Source organism: Panthera tigris, chromosome A2 (genome assembly GCF_018350195.1).
Source record: "Panthera tigris isolate Pti1 chromosome A2, P.tigris_Pti1_mat1.1, whole genome shotgun sequence".
In the NCBI taxonomy this organism is placed as follows: Eukaryota; Metazoa; Chordata; class Mammalia; order Carnivora; family Felidae; genus Panthera; species Panthera tigris.
The window spans coordinates 103,609,260-103,626,174 of NC_056661.1; the positions used below are offsets into that span (position 1 = coordinate 103,609,260).

Sequence of the window (16,915 nt, forward strand, 5' to 3'; positions counted from 1 at the left end):
AAGGTATTTTGTGCGGGTCTAGGAGGATGGCGGAAGGCATAAAGGTTGCAAGAAATTGAGCTGTTCTAGTGTGAGACAAAACACTGCTGACTTTAAATGGCATAATCATAGAATGAAGTAGCCAAGAAAACACCCTTGCTTTCATAAGCAATTTGGTTTAGTAATTATTATTTTCTTAGTAATAGCTCTGAAGCTTTCATGGTAAAAAACTGGGTAAACTCTATATTGATAAATGGTTCATCATCTTACCAAAGTGCATCGGGTCCAGGGACCCCATTCAGATATCACACAATCCTCAGGACACGGTAATTTGCACTCTCTGGAGCCCAGGGGCATCTCTTCTGGATCACAGAGGTAATCTTCTACATGGTCAGAAGGGCCATCCGCTGTGTTCTGCATGCATCTACAAGAAAACATATACCTATTCAGTGAAAGAACCAAGACAATTAGAACAATGTCCAACCCATAGGATGGATGGTTCTTCCTAAGACATCATTTAGGTGTTGGAAGGTGGGAAAGTTTGCATTTTATAAATTGAATTCTCCAAACATGAAGACACAAAAGGATCTCTGCCTCCCATAAATATTTGCAGAGCTTCAGTATGATATAAAATCCACACTTGATTCTGTCATCATAATCTTTTATAATTATAGCCACTATGTGTATTATAAACTCGGTATACAGTCTTCCTCTGAGAGGAGAGGGCCTTTTACACTCATATATGATGTAGCACCTAATGGGGAATGGTCCACAGAGATTCATAGAGGGGTTGTAATTTTGGAATATAATGCACTTTTTTCTTCAGAAGAAAATGGTATAGTCCATAGAGAAGGTAGACTTTTATATGATGAAAGATGAGGCATCCTGAACTTTCCTAGTGAGAGGTTTCATTAGGTATTTTCAAAAATAACTGATGGCACTTATCAGGTTGTTTTGTAATTTTAGCCTCCTATATGCTGATAACTTTAAAAGAAACCCAGAAGTGAAAGCAATTATAGTAGTAATAATAATAGCACACATTCTCTAAATGTGGTTGTTTCAATCATCCTGTATCTTCACCTTTTTTAGTGTTAGTTTTCTTTTTAACAGAACCAATTCAAACATTTTATTATGTTTCACCGTTTTGCAAGCAGTCATGGTAGTCTTGTTTACTCATCTCTTGAGGAGCTAATTAACGTGGCTAGTATCAGACTTGACTTTTACAGACGTTAATAATCTCCCCAAGCACTGTTCTAGTAGACGAGAAAAACTTTATCCCTCATCTATAACTCAGAGAGGGTCAGTCAGCTTAATGGGTTGAGGAAGAGAATGCATTGCTGGAACTAAAAAGGCAGGCTTGAGTTCTTAAGCCTCTCAAACCCATTGCAGTGTTTTACACTGTTGGTGAAATTACATTATCAATTATACCTGGAATTTCACCTTTCCCAGGGATTTACAATCAGTGGGGACATCGCATTTTCACAAACCTACTCTGCAGAAACACGTTTCTATCCAGTACTGCCCAGTTTAAGAGAAACGTCGTTTTCCTGTGGGATGCATTTAATGGCTGGAAAACTGCTATTCGTCATGTCTTAGTTGGATTTTTAGTCTGAAAATATACCCATACAATACCACCTACGCATCTTTTTTTTTTTTTTTGGTATATTGGATAAAAATAGAAAACCACCACAAAAACATGCAAAGGTAGATATTTGATTTCATCACTGAAGAAAAAATTATACATTTCTTTGGGAGAATTTTAGTTTCCGAGGAAAACGTTCTATCTTCAATGGCACTGAAAAATGTTCTGTTGACAGGAGCTTTGAGAGGACATGAAGCAGAGTTTAATGCTCAAAAGTTGGATTTGCTGCTAAGAAAAGATTGAATTCATGGTAGGCACTGACACAGCGAACAAGGATTAACTTGCAAAATTACCTATTGATCCAGAGTTAAGGACAGATGTTCAATACTCGATTAAGTACTTATATACATAAAACTACATTTTCACAGGCTTTTCTTTTTTTTTCAACTTTTTTTTTTTTTTTTTTTTTTTTTTTTTTTTATTTATTTTTGGGACAGAGAGAGACAGAGCATGAACGGGGGAGGGTCAGAGAGAGAGGGAGACACAGAATCGGAAACAGGCTCCAGGCTCCGAGCCATCAGCCCAGAGCCTGACGCGGGGCTCGAACTCACGGACCGCGAGATCGTGACCTGGCTGAAGTCGGACGCTTAACCGACTGCGCCACCCAGGCGCCCCTTCACAGGCTTTTCTTCTTTAATTTTTTATTATATAGGTAATTTATTCAGTTTAGGAAAGTCAGAAGAAAAAAAAATCACATGATTCTATCACTCAGAGAAAAGCATTCTTAACAGACTCACAAAATAGGAACAAACTTTACTATTTTGTGCCTTTTAAGAAAAAAATTAAAAATACATTATGGATGTAACTTTTAGTGACTATATTCAAATAGCCTCATTTCAAGGTGCCACAATTGCTAAAAAGACCCTTATTGTTGACCTTCAGATTCTTCATGTTTTATTTACTTCATTTGGTATTAACCAGCTTTTAAAATCACTCTAGAGTACGGACTAAATATTTGGATCAAGTTTTAAGCACAAAGGAAGGCACTTTGAGTGCATTTGCTTTCTTCACATTCTTGGCCTTTCTCCTTTCCACAGGAGACGGAATTATGATGTGAGAAAACTGAACTGTATTAGAAATAACGTCATGCAGAACCAAGCTGAAGGCAAAGGGTGGAGCCAGAGGCCCACCACGGCTGTGACAATAAGGGGCTACACTGCAGAGAATTCAAAAGCAACCATGAAAGTAACCAAATCTGTTGCTTTTTATTATTATTATTAATTTTAATTGTCACCATGTGCTGGCAATTCTAAAAATAATGTCCGTGAGCAAATATCCCTTCTGACCATGGAAAATCACTTCGGCCACTTAGTGTATGCTATGCCATACCATCCTAAAAGAGAAAGAATGGGATTGGATAAATTGGAATATGCTGTCTCGCAGACTCATCTATCCTGAAATGTTGCCCAATGCTTGCATATAAGCAGTACATTTTGGCCTTAATTATTAGCAGAGAGGATTACTAGAGAGGATAAGGTTAGAGAGGTTACTACTCAGTCAGTAACAAAAAGGAACATTATTATGTGATCAGAGATCATAATCAATACTGACCTTGTGTTTTCTCTATTTACATTAAAGATGTTTACTAAAAACATAAATTGATCTCAAAAGTTACTTTGATTAAGAGGTACTTGGAAATGGTGAGAGTATCTATTTATTAACCAAGAAAAAGCAACATGTACACAGATAGTTGAAGGGAAAGCTGAAAGAATAGTTTCTTTTTTTAAATTAAAACCATTTGTTTTTAGAGAGAGAGAAAGAGAGCATAAGTCAGGAGAGGGGCAGAGGGAGAGGGAGAATCTTAAGCAGGCTCCATGCTCAGTGTGGAGTCCAACACAGGGCTCCATCCCATGACCCTGGGATCACGACCTGAGCTGAAAGCAAGAGTCGGAGGCTCAACCGACTGAGTCACTCAGGTGTGCCACTTGTTCTTTATTACACTTTTTCTTACTAACTAAAAGCCCAACTTGATCAAAAAAATTTTTACAAGGAAAGTATTTTTAAATTTGAAGGAGAAATTTTAAATTTGGAAGGGAATGGTGGAAAATGGAATCTCTGTCTTTTCCTTACATTTCCCTATCCTATTACCTCACAGGCCCTCTTCCACCTTTATTAAGTTCCTCAGAAAAATACCTTGAGAGTTCAGAGGGCTTGGGAAAAAACAGATAGGAAATTATTATTCCTGGAAGCAAAGTTACACATAGTGTGCCAAAGTTTTATGATACGAATGCTAATTTGCTCTACTTTTCTGTTGAGAAATATAAATCTTATTCATGAAAAGTTAGATCATGGGTGACAGTGGGCTTCCTCATAACATAAGTAGTCAAGTTCTGGATGTTTTTACATTTGTCTTTACTGTGTGTCACTCAGAAGGGTTGGAAGAAACTGGTATAAAAAGTGATAAAACAGGGCACCTAGGTGGCTCAGTTGGTTGAGCGTCCACCTTCAACTCGGGGCATCATCTCACGGTTCGTGGGTTCGAGGCCCGCATCGGGATCTGTGCTGACAGCTCAGAGCCTGGAGCTTATTTCAGATTCCCTGTCTCCCTCTCTCCCTGCCCTTCCCCCACTCACTCACTCTCTCTCTCTCTCTCTCTCTCTCTCTCAAAAATGAACATTAAAAAAATTCAGTATAGAAAAAAAGAGTGACAAGAGACTGTGGATTGAATGCCAATTCTGTCACTTTTCTAGATGTGTGTTTTTGGTAAATTACTTAGTAATTCTGAGTCTACTCTACAAAGTGGAGATAATAAAACCAAATACACTTGTTTGGTAGGGTTCTAGAACCCCTAAGAGGCATATGCAGATACTGTAGGGGCAACTTAATGAGTATAAAACTTGTATTAAGCATTAGGGAATTTATATGAATATGACAGGATCTCAGTTTGGAGAAAATGATAGAGTTTAATAAAAATGACAGATCAGTAAATGGATCCTTTCAAAACAAAGAGGGGTATATGGGGTACTATAGGGCAACACTGCTCAATAGAACTTTCTGTGATGATGGGGGGTACTACAGGGCAACACTGCTCAATAGAACTTTCTGTGATGATGGAAATACTCTATATCTCTGCAGTCTGACAGAACAGCTGTTAGCCACCTCTGGCTATTGAGCACTTGAAATGTGTCTAGTGTGGCTGAGGAAATGCATTCTTAATTTAATTGTAACTAGTTTAAATGTATTTTTTAAAGTTTATTTATTTATTTATTTTGAGAGAGAGAGAGGGAGAGAGGGAACGGGAAGGATAGAGAGAGAGAGGAACCCCAAGCAGGCTCTGTATTGTCAGTGCAGAGCTCAATGTGGGGCTCAAACTTGCAAACTGTGAGATCATGACCTGAGGTGAAACCAAGAGTCTGTCGCTTAATCGACTGATCCACCCAGGTGCCCCTTAATCAGTTTAAATTTAAAGTGAAATAGGGGTACCTGGGTGGTTCAGTCAGTTGAGCATCTGACTTCAGCCTAGGTCATGATCTCAAGCTCTGTGTGGGGCTCTGTGATGATGGCTCAAAGCCTGGAACCTGCTTCAGATTCTGTGTCTCCCTCTCTCTCTGTCCCTCCCCTACTCTGTCTGTCTCCCAAAAATAAATAAACATTAAAAAAATTTAAAGTTAAATAGCCACATATGGCTAGTGGCTACCCTATTGGGCAGTGCGGTCAGAGAAGGCTTCCTGGAGGAGAAGAGAATATTCAAAACTTAGCCAGTTTGATGTAAAGGAGCAAGGATTTATAATAGATTATCATTAAAAAGCAGTAAGAAATATGTTTGGCCTTCAAGAAAAAAGGTATTGGGGTTGAGAAAATCTGCATGAGTTCAGCTTGTATTCAATATGTGAATCTTTCTTTTCACAGGAGCACCTTGAAGTGAGGCTCCTGATGTCAGAAGACCCAGTGTGACAAACTGTTGCTTGAAGCAGATCCCCTTGCTTCATGCACTCATGCACTCAGACTCCCTAGAAATAAAACTAAAGACAGTTTTATTCAGGAGACTGGGGAGGAGTGAGAGTGGCACACGTGAAATCAGGAGGAGATTGCACATTCCTTGCCCACGTAACCAGGCTTGGCCTTACCTCACTTTTCGGGTTTGCACACCCTCTCCACAGTTATCTCGCATGTTGACAAAGGTCACTTTGCAGATGCTCCATGGCTCTGTGACCCATACGTACTGGTTGCACTGACTGTGGCAAGGAACGACCTCATACACCTGAAACACACACAATGAATTCTCAGGGATTTCTCCTCAGGGAACCTGATGAGGATATGTGGGGACACTTCACATCACAACAATCATCACATTCTTTTCACTCCTCTCCTTTCTTGTTCATTATTCTAAACTAGGAATATAGGAAATCTGAGAGTTAGAGTAGTGATGGGCAGGGCTAGCGGTGCTGTGTTCTCTTGATCCTGTTTGACATCACAGGTGCAGATCTGATCAGGTGGAGCACATGAGACCCATTACACACTGTCCCATACTGACCCACACCACACAGCACTGTGATTTCATGGGCCATCTGTCTTGTTCACAGGCCTGTGTGTCTCCAATGCTTAGGCCAGAGTGCTCAGATGTTAGGCATTCCACAGAGGTTTGTTGAATAGATGAATGAATGAATAGATGAATTAATAAAGTAAATAAGCAGATAAAACTAGTTGTTTTTTTAAAAAAATATGACTTGGCCTGTTTTTCAAATAAATGTATGTAATAATAAGAATTTATACTCTTTTTTTTGCATTCCATATGTGAAACTGAGTCAAACGGTAAAAAATAAGGGAATAAGCCTCTTTAAAACTAACCCTCAATCATTCAGGGCTTGGAAGCAAGGTCTGAAACTGGTCTCATATTATACAGCTACAGCCCAAAGCAGGGAGAGCCACATAACACAAAGCAAACTTGTCTGTCCTCCGGTGTCCATGAAGGCTGAAAGCCCCACATTTAGGGTGGGGTGTTGGTCTCAGGATTTCAGAACAATGAACCAATTTTGCTCTTTTCTCAAGGAGAACAATGACTAAATCAAGGAAATAAATAAACCATAATCTACTGCAACACAGCTGACTCAACCGTTAAAGAAAAATGTCTTTTAAAATGATTTCAAAATCTATGGTCATTCAACTCTATTTCCTATTTCACAACACACACACACACACACACACACACACACACAAGTATATGTTTGTTTTTTGTAACTACTTAATTCCAGAAAAATCCAGAAAATATAGATATAAATAGCCCCTTGGAGCTATTCTTTTGTGCAAATTTCAGTGAGTAAAGGAGACCCATTCCAAGTGAAAATAAATCATATGCGCTGTTGGCATAAGAATCCACAATTACTGTTATAAATGATCACCTTCACATTGGGTACTGTATTTAAATGGGACTAAACACTACCAGGTAAAACATTACCCTACAAGTTGTGGGGAAGGAAAACATTGAAAGAGAAATGCCATTTTTCCTAATGTTTCAATGGTTTTCATTTTAATCTCCTACACTGGACTGAATACAAATCAGTTCAGAGCAACTTCCTGTCACCCATCCTCAGCCTACCTGCACCTTTACCCCTCCCTCCAAGAAGCATGACATCGTTAACAAGAGGTGTCGTTGCCTTTTCAAGGCTGGTGAAGTGAAACTTGTTCCCCCCACTCCTGTATGTCAGGCCCTGATATTAAAATGAGAAAACACAGGTAGCAAGCTAGAAGGACAGAGAGAGAGAGAGAGAGAGAGAGAGAGAGAGAAAGAGAGAGAGAGAGAGAGAGAGAGAGAGAGAGAAAGAGAGAGAGAGAGAGAGAGAGAGAGAGAGAGAGAAACAGAAGCAAAACAAAAATTGTATGGAAAACGTGCTATTTTCTCCCTGTAAAAGATAAAAGACAATAGCAGAAAAAGAAATCCATTCTCTGAAGTCGGGAGTGAAAAAGAAAACAAGCAGCACTCTACCACGAATCAGGAGGTTTAAAAATTCTTACCTGTGCCTGGAGTAGTGTTCAACAGGAATGAGGAAAAGAAAAAAAAAATAAGGAAAAAATGTCAGTATATTGAACAAAAAAATTCATGTTCTAAGTTTTAAATATTATGTTATCCACACATAAAAGTCTACTTTTCTTTTTTGGTAAATGATTAGAATATTTTTATTAAGCCCTAAAAGAGAAAAAGCAACTCCTAATTATTGTTGAAAGTGAAGATACACAAATGAGTATTGCAAACAGCACAGTCAAGGTAAAGATTAGATGAACAGGATGAAGAAATCTTAAGAAACTGACTAGACCTAAAAATACATATCATGCGGGATTGATAAATGACTGCAAATATTTTGTAATCCAAATTAGGAATGAAATCTATCCATAGATTGATTGATTAATCTATTGATTTTAATCAATCCATCTACATTTAATCTACATTTAATTTCCATCCACATTTAAGGAAATGAGAATTTGCTTCCTTAATTAGAAAGTGGAAAATCAAAGACCATTTTCAAGTCAATGGACCACTGATTATTTTATTGAGGAATGTAGAATTATAGCAAAAAAATCCATGTGACTTATAATTTTCAAAATTAACACAAACCTTGGCATATTCTTTACTAACATGTTACTGATAAATCCTAGAAAATTCTATTTTTTTAAATGTAGGACATTTATACTCAAACGGTCAGCAATTTAGTATTTCTCATTTTAGCTGGAATTTTTCAGTTGTTAATGTTGTAATTTACACCAGTAAGCTGATTAACAAGTACGCAAATGTCACCATCAAAATTAAATTTTATCAGAGTTGGAGAGTGACAGAGAAATGATTTAGGTAAAAGAATTTTCATAGCAAAGACAACTTGGCAGAAGGTCTTGAACCTTTAAAAATTTACTAGTAAAAAAATACTGAGGCAAGCATGGTTTATTTAATTGAAGGGCTGACTGGCTGTACACACACACACACACACACACACACACACACTCTGAACCTATGTGCATATGTCAAATTTCTCTTTATTAGAATCATGGATCAAAAGTTATTACAATTTAAATTTACCATTGAAAATTTAAGATTTAAAAACTTGTAAAAATATTCTTTTGCATTATGAACCTTACATTTCAGTTATTCTGTTTCATTAGGGTCAGGTAACTGAATTTTCTTCTTTGCAAATATTCACTCGGGCAGGGAAACTCAATTACCAGTAGATGGCAGCAGTGCAGTGTATTATTTGCCTTTGGTTGCCTTTAAGGGAACATGCAGCAAATTCACTCAAGGGAAAAACCAAGATTTTTTTCAGAGTAGTACTTCCTGTAGCATGTAATTCTCCATTTTGTTCATCTTTAATTTCTTTATTCAAAATTTATTTTCTCTAGGGTGTACATTTATTTTTACATCATCATTATTATTTTTGAAGATCTAATTGGCTTTATTATCTGATTCATGAATTGGGCGGCATTCCATTTAGCAAGTTGAAGGGAGCACCCTATAGTATACCTTTATTATCATTAATAATTTAAGTTAATTTAGGAAGTAAAGTACGTGTACTGGAAAGCAGTGTGTTTGGAGATTAAAATTAGATGGTCTGTGTATGCGTGAAACCTATCTACATATTTAAGGTTGGTTCATATATATGACTTGGTTCATTTGACTCTGACAATATAAATTCATACCTTAATATCTACATATACTATATTAAATTTATTCTTTTTTAACTCACATGTAGGTCAAACAAGATAATAACTGCCTACATCTTATATTACATTTGAATTTGTCACCATTCCCTCTATTAGCCTTTTTACTTCATATCTCCAGTAGAACACAAGTAACAACTATGAACAGCAGATAATGAAGTGAGCATACAAAATCAAATAAAGTTCCAGATAAAATTGAACAGGTCAATGACTAAATTGGTAGATAACATAGTAACACTGACTTTGAGGTCATCTTTATATTTCTTTTTTTCTTAACATACTTTATATCAAACAAATTTAAATGAACGTCCAAAACCTATTTCCTAGTTTTAGACCCAACCCATATACTTGCTTTCATTTTAAGTAGTTGGTAATTGAGATATCTTTTCTGACATTCTAGGGAAGTATAATAATGAGACAATCTTGCTCTCAGCACACAGCTAGATACAATTTTATGGTATTATCTTAAAGGTAGGTGTCGTTTTAATTTCCATTTAATTATATTCATATGCATATACATGCTGGGTACTAAATGTGATGCAAGGATGATATATCTGATTTGGTATTTTAATAGCATACATACATTAACTCAGGCATTCTAAAGGTAAAATGGGTCAAATTTCTTATTTGAAAGGGGCTATTATTTACTCTTCTCCATTTGAAGAAAAAAATAGATCATAGTGACTGTAAACAATATGCAGTATTCTCAATATAAGAATCAATGGGAGAAAATACCTGGTTGACATGGTCCAATTTAGGGCAAGGCCTCCCTCCATTATATGGTTTTTCACGCAACCATTTAGACCGAACCTTCACACCGCTCCCACAGGACTTGCTGCACCGTGACCAGTTGGACCACTCACTAAGCTTGCAGTCAGAGGGACAAGGGATGATGCAAGCCTCTTCGATGTAACCTAAATGGAAGAAAATGAGATGAGAGCCATCTCCTCCACATGTCACTTGCACACTACCACCCACCATGCTAGCTCACTTAGAAGGTCCAAGTTCGACTTGACAGCAACATGCAAATGCAAAGATGTCTCCGTCGTTAGGGACTCAAATTAAATTCTGCAGGAAAATGACACACACGTACAGAGACTCTGTTAAAATAACAGCTGAGCAGCTGCCATATGATCTGCTTAGGATTCATGCTCACCATACCTCAACATTTCTGACTTTCTGACAGCTCGTGTTTAATTGACAATAACCTGTCTGCTGCTATATCATTCTCATGCTGTCAGAATGATACATTAAAAAAATTATAACAGTTTTCTATAAAATGCTCTCTGTTAATGTCATGCAAGTTCAAGTTTTTGAGTCCATGCAATGTTCTTCCTCAAGAATAAAGCCAGAGCCTCTCAATCAATATCTGAAAAGGAGTGTTTAACTTAGCACCTTATGCTTTCCCTTCTTTGAAAATCAAATCCGGAGAAGGAGAGTGAAGAATGTTAAATAAATAATGTCTCATATTTTTATAGTGCTGTCAATTTCAAAACAACTTTACATCTTGTTTTCATTTGATTGTCTCAAAAATCTTATAAATGTATCGGGCAGGTAGGTATTGATTTTCTACTGGATAGATATTCTAACAAATGCAGAAAGGTAATTGACAAGTGTGGGGGCCCACAGTAAGAGATGGGGTCTAGTCCATTACTCGCTCCATCAAATCACACAGCCAATTAACTTAATCATCTACAGATGTGATTTGAGAAATGGGTGCATTTTCCTGGAACAGTCCCTTATTACCAACTTGGCATTTCACAGTATCAATTTATCACTAGTATTCTCCAGGCCAAAATGTGGAAAAAGCAAAATTTCCCTTGGTCGAGAGTCAAATGCATGGCTGTTCTGTGTAATACTCTGATGTGCAGAGGGATTGTTCTTGTAACATTTTACATCAACTTCAAGGATTTGATTTTGAAAATGATAATACTATAAACAACTTGTACAAGGGAATTCTAGGTAGGTTTATAAATTTTTTATGGAGAAAATTCACATACCATAAAAGTCAGCTCACATTTTGGATTTTAATATATTCAGTGGGTCATACAACTGTCACGATTATCTAATTTTAGAACATTTTCATCACCACGAAGAGAAACCCTATACCCGTTAGCAGCCATCTCCTATTTTCCTTTCCCTCGACACCCTGGCTACCACTCATCTATTTTCTATCCCTAAGAATGCACCAGTTCTGGACATCTCATAAAATGAAATCAAACATTATGTGGTCTTTCTGATTGGCTTATTTCACTTAGTATAGTATTTTCAGGGTTCCTCTAGGTTATAGCATATGTTAGTACGCCATTCCTTTTTGTGACTGAATAATGATCCACTGTATAGATATATTTTGCTTATCCATTCATCAGTTAATTGATATTTTAGTTATTTTCCTATTTTGTATATTATGGATAATGCTATGAACATTTGTGTATAAATTTCTGTTTGAACATGTTTTTAATTCTCATGGGTGTATATCTACAAGTGGAATGCTGGCTCATATGGTAACTCTATATTTAACTTTTTGAGGCAATTGTCAAACTGTTTTCCAAAAGTGTACCATTTTATAATGTCAAAACTTGTCTTTTTAATTTTAGGGTCCTTTGAAGAACGAAATTTTAAATGTCAATGAGTCTAATTTACCTATTTTTTTCTTTGGTTGTTGGGCTCTGAGGTCACATCTAGAAAACTATTACCTAATCTGAGGTAATAAAGATTTACACCTAGGTTTTCTTCTAAGAGTTTTATAGTTTTAGCTCTCATATTTAGGAATATGGTTCACTTAATTTTTGTATATGTTATGAAAAGCTGTGTGTGGGGGGGTCCAACTTCATTCTTTTATATGTGGTTATCATGTTATTCCAGGCCCATTTGTTGAAAAGGCTATTTTTCTACATTGAATTATTTTGGTACCCTTGTTGAAAATCAATTGACCATCAATATAAGGGTTTATATCTCAATTCTAAATGCCATTCTATTGATCTCTATGCCAATACCACACTGTCTTGATTACTGTAACTTTGTTTTGAAGTTTTGAAGTCAGAATGCGTGAGTCCTCCTACTTTGCTCTTATTTTTTAAGATAGTTTCAGCTTTTGGGTGCTTTGTATTTCCATATGCATCTTAGAATCAGCTTGTCAAGTCTTACCCAAAATGGCAGCTAAGTTTTTGATGGGAATTATGCTGAATAGCTTGATCAATTTGGGAGTATTGCCATCTTAATAATCCAGATACATGGAATTTCTTTCCATTTATTTAGGTCTTTCATTTCTTTCACTGATGTTTTCTAATTTTTAGTGTACACATCTTAACACTTCATTTCTTAAATTTATTCCTAAGTATTTCATTCTTTTTATTGTAGGTAGATTTAAAAGAGAACCTTTCATTATAGCGAAACAAGACCACCTAAAAACCAGTATGATAAATTTCATCTAGAAGCTTGTAACCAAAGTGTCCCGGATTGAGACAGTGTTAAAAAGCTAGCCAGTTACTACACAGTATTTCCTAGCTTTATCACAAATTATGTGGAACACATGCTAAAATTGCAGATTTCCAGGAATCCCCAACATTATGATACAGTTCAGTTGGGATAGGGTCTCACTTTTAGAAATTTAATGTATTTTCTTGCGTTTACTCACCATTCTTTTTTTATTGAAATCCTTTTATCAAGGTAATTGTGGATTCACATACAATTGCAAGAAATATGAGAAATAATATCAAGAGGTCCCTTGTCTACCTTTCCTAGTTACTTACAACAGTACCTATAGTATAATTTCAACCAAGATACTGAGATTGATACAATCCATTGAGCTTATCTAAGTTTCACTAGTCATCCTTGTACTCATTTATAAATGTGTGAGTGTGTGGGACTGAAATTAGGGAATGCTGTTGTAAGACAAGTCAGAACCAGTTGAATCTGGAGGACAGGCAGATTTGTACATATCTTTCTACATACAGTCCCTGTATTTTTGCCAAAGTTACACATTAGCTGTTTTAAACTTAGTCTCCATACACAAATGTGCATCTTTGTACAATTTCATAAGTACGAAGTTCATTGAACACACACATGAATCCAGAAACCTCTTTGGTGCTCCCTTCCAATCACTATCCCTTCTCACATGGCAGCTACCGTAATTTCTCACAATGCAGAATTGTACTTTTAAAAAATGTCACGTAAATGCAGTCATACAGTGAATAACCATTTGTGCAAGCTTTCTTTCATTCTATAATGTGGCATGAGATTCATCCATATTTTTGCATGTTGTTGAAGGCTATTTATTTATTTTTTAATGTTTATTTATTTTTGAGACAGAGAGAGACAGAGCATGAATGGGGGAGGGGCAGAGAGAGAGGGAGACACAGAATCTGAAGCAGTCTCCAGGCTCTGAGCTGTCAGCACAGAGCCTGATGCAGGGATTGAACTCACAGACTGAGATCATGACCTGAGCCGAAGTCAGAAGCTCAACCGACTGAGCCATCCAGGCGTCCCATAAGGCTATTCATTTTAATTGATATATAATATTCTATTGTGTTTATAATATTATGGCTTATTTGTACATTCTAATGATGGTGAGTGGATATTTTTTTAAAATATAATTTATTATCAAATTGGTTTCCATACAACACCCAGTGCTCATCCCAACAAGTGCCCTCCTCCATGCCCATCACCCACTTTCCCTTCTTCCCCACCCCCAACAACCCTCACTTTGTTCTCAGTCCTTAAGAGTCTCTTATAGTTTGCCTCTCTCCTTCTAACTTTTTTCCCCCCCTTCCCCTCCCCCATGGTCTTCTGTTAAGTTTCTCAAGATCCACATATGAATGAAAACATATGGTATCTTTCTCTACCTGACTTATTTCACTTAGCATAATACCCTCCAGTTCCATCCACATTACTGCAAATGGCCAGATTTCACTCTTTCTCATTGCCAAGTAGTATTCCATTGTATATATAAACTACATCTTATTTATCTATTCGTCAGTTGATGGACATTTAGGCTCTTTCCATAATTTGGCTACTGTTGAAAGTGCTGCTATAAACATTGGTGTATATGTGCCCCTGTGCATCAGCACTCCTGTATCCCTTGGGTAAATTCCTAGCAGGGCTATTGCTGGGTCATAGGGTAGTTCTATCTTTAATTTTTTGAGGCAGAAGACATGAATGGATATTTTTCAATGTGAAGTTATTGTTAACAATATTGCTATGAGCCTTCTAGAATATGTCTTTTGGTGAACATATGTATTTTTGGGGGGACTATTCCTAGGAGAGAATTTGATGCATCAAAAGGTACCACCTAATTGTAAGTAAAGTATAAAAAAATCTTTTTAAAGATAGGATCACAAATTTGGCATGAAGAGCAGGGTGCAATGAAAGAATTTTCAAAAGTGTAGGAATTAGGCTCAACTAGCCTTCAAGAGGGCAGATAAGGCAGCTGGGGCTTTGTCAGCTGTGAAACACTAAAGACAGAAAAAAGACACCAATGCTAAGTTTTGAATGTACTTCTGATACTGAAAAAGGCATCTGGACTATTGATAATGATATAGAGGAAAGTTTAATAAAAAATGAAAGTACCTTATGACAGTGTTTACCAAAATTTTGAAAAGTGTAACTATTCTTCAAATAGATTGCAGTGTCTACTTAAATCTTTGACTTTGATTATGGTTCGAGGTAGGGAAACAAGCCCATCTCACTATTTTGAACTGAAACAAATTTTAAATCTCATTCTGCCTTTCATATAGCATAGCTTAGAAATTAAATTTATCTAAACCAGTAGGAGATGCTTAAAAATGGAACTCTCAAAAGGGCCAGTAATAATTCATTTTATATTTCAAAGTAATAGTTTATGAAATAAAATCAAACTGTAGAAATGCCTAAAGTCATTTCCAAATCAATGGTATTCTGTGACCAAATTGTTTAATGCTTGTAAAAGCACAATTTTTTAAAATACCAAATATTTCCAAATGTTATCAATAGCTTTGGGAAAGCATGCTAGTATTTCAAAGGTAATAAATTATTTTATACTTTTTAAAGTTTTTATTTAAGTTTCAGTTAACATACAATCTAATATTGATTCAGGTATAAAATACAGTGATTCAACACTTCCATGCAATACCCAGTGCTCAACACAACAAGTGCCCTCCTTAATCCCCACCAGCAATTTAACCTATCTCCCTACTGGTAACCATCATTTTGTTCTCTATAGGTAAGGGTCTGCTTCTTGGTTTGCCTCTCTTTTTTCCCCCTATACTCATTCATAATTTGGCTATTGTAAATAATGTTGCTATAAACATTGGGGTACATGTATCCCTGTGAATTTGTATTTTTCTATTCCTTGTGTAAACACATAGTAATGCAACTGCTGGGTTTTACAGTTCTATTTTTCACTTTTTTGAGGAACCTCCATACTGTTTTCCAGAGTGGCTGCACCAGTTTGCATTCCCACCAACAAGGCGGGAGGATTCCTTTTTTTCTCCATATCCTCACCAATACTTGTTGGTTTGTTGTGTTGTTGATTTTAGCCATTCTGACAGGTGTGAGGTAATATCTTATTATTGTTTTGATCTGTATTTCCCTGATGATCAGTGATGTTGAGCATCTTCTCATGTGTCTGTGGTCATCTGTATGTCTTCTTTGGAAAAATGTCTATTCACATCTCCTGTCCATTTTTAACTGGATTATTCATTTTTTAGGTGTTGAGTTTGATAAGTTTTTATAGATTTTGGATACTAACCCTTTATCAGATATGCCATTTGCAAATATCTTCTCTCATTCCACAGGTTGCCTTTTAGAATTGTTGATTGTCTCCTTCACTGTACAGAAGCTTTTTATTTTGGTGTAGTTCCAGTAGTTTATTTTTGCTTTTGTTTCCCTTGTCTCAGGAGACATATCCATAAAGTTGCTATGGCTGATATCAAAGAAATAGCTGCCTATGTTTTCCTTGAAGATTTTTATGGTTGTATGTCTCACATTTATGTTTTTAATCCACTTTGAATTTATTTTTGTGTATGGTATAAGAAAATGGTCCAGTTTTCCCAATGCCATTTGTTAAAAAGACTGTCTTGGGGTGCCTGGGTGGCTCAGTCGGTTAAGCATCCGACTTTGGCTCAGGTCATGATCTCACGGTCCCTGAGTTCGAGCCCCGCATCGGGCTCTGTGCTGACAGCTCAGAGCCTGGAGCCCGTTTCAGATTCTGTGTCTCCCTCTCTCTCTGCCCCTCCCCTGTTCATGCTCTGTCTCTGTCTCAAAAATAAACATTAAAAAAAATAATAAAAAAAATAAAAAAGAAAAGACTTTTTCCCATTGGATATTCTTTCCTGCTTTGTTGAAGATTAATTGACCATATAGTTGTAGGTTCATTTCTGGGTTTTCTTTTCTGTTCCATTGCTTTATGTGTCTGTTTTTGTACCAGTACCATACTGCTTTGATCACTAAAGCTGTGTAATATAACTTGAAATCTGGTTTTGTGATGCCTCCAGATTTGATTTTCAAGATTGCTTTGGCTATTCAGGGTCTATTGTGGTTCCATACAAGTTTTAGGATTGTTTGTTCTAGCTCTGTGAAAAATGTTGATGCTATTTTGATAGGGATTTCATTGAATGAGTAGATTGCTTTGGGTAGTATAGACATTTTAATAATATTTGTTCCTCCAATCCATAA

The 16,915-nt window shown here is 36.5% G+C and overlaps 1 protein-coding gene across 2 annotated transcripts in view; it reads right to left on the reverse strand.

Annotated features, from left to right (window-relative positions):
- THSD7A (thrombospondin type 1 domain containing 7A) overlaps positions 1 to 16,915 on the reverse strand; it is a 437,882-nt gene that overhangs the window by 35,787 nt on the left and 385,180 nt on the right. For both annotated transcript variants that reach the window (XM_042967298.1, XM_042967289.1), the window contains 4 exons: positions 9,998 to 10,176; positions 7,574 to 7,579; positions 5,689 to 5,822; positions 250 to 403 (listed from right to left, as the gene is read on the reverse strand). In XM_042967298.1, coding sequence (XP_042823232.1) covers positions 250 to 403; positions 5,689 to 5,822; positions 7,574 to 7,579; positions 9,998 to 10,176 — 473 coding nt within the window. The remainder of the gene's footprint in view (positions 1 to 249; positions 404 to 5,688; positions 5,823 to 7,573; positions 7,580 to 9,997; positions 10,177 to 16,915) is intronic.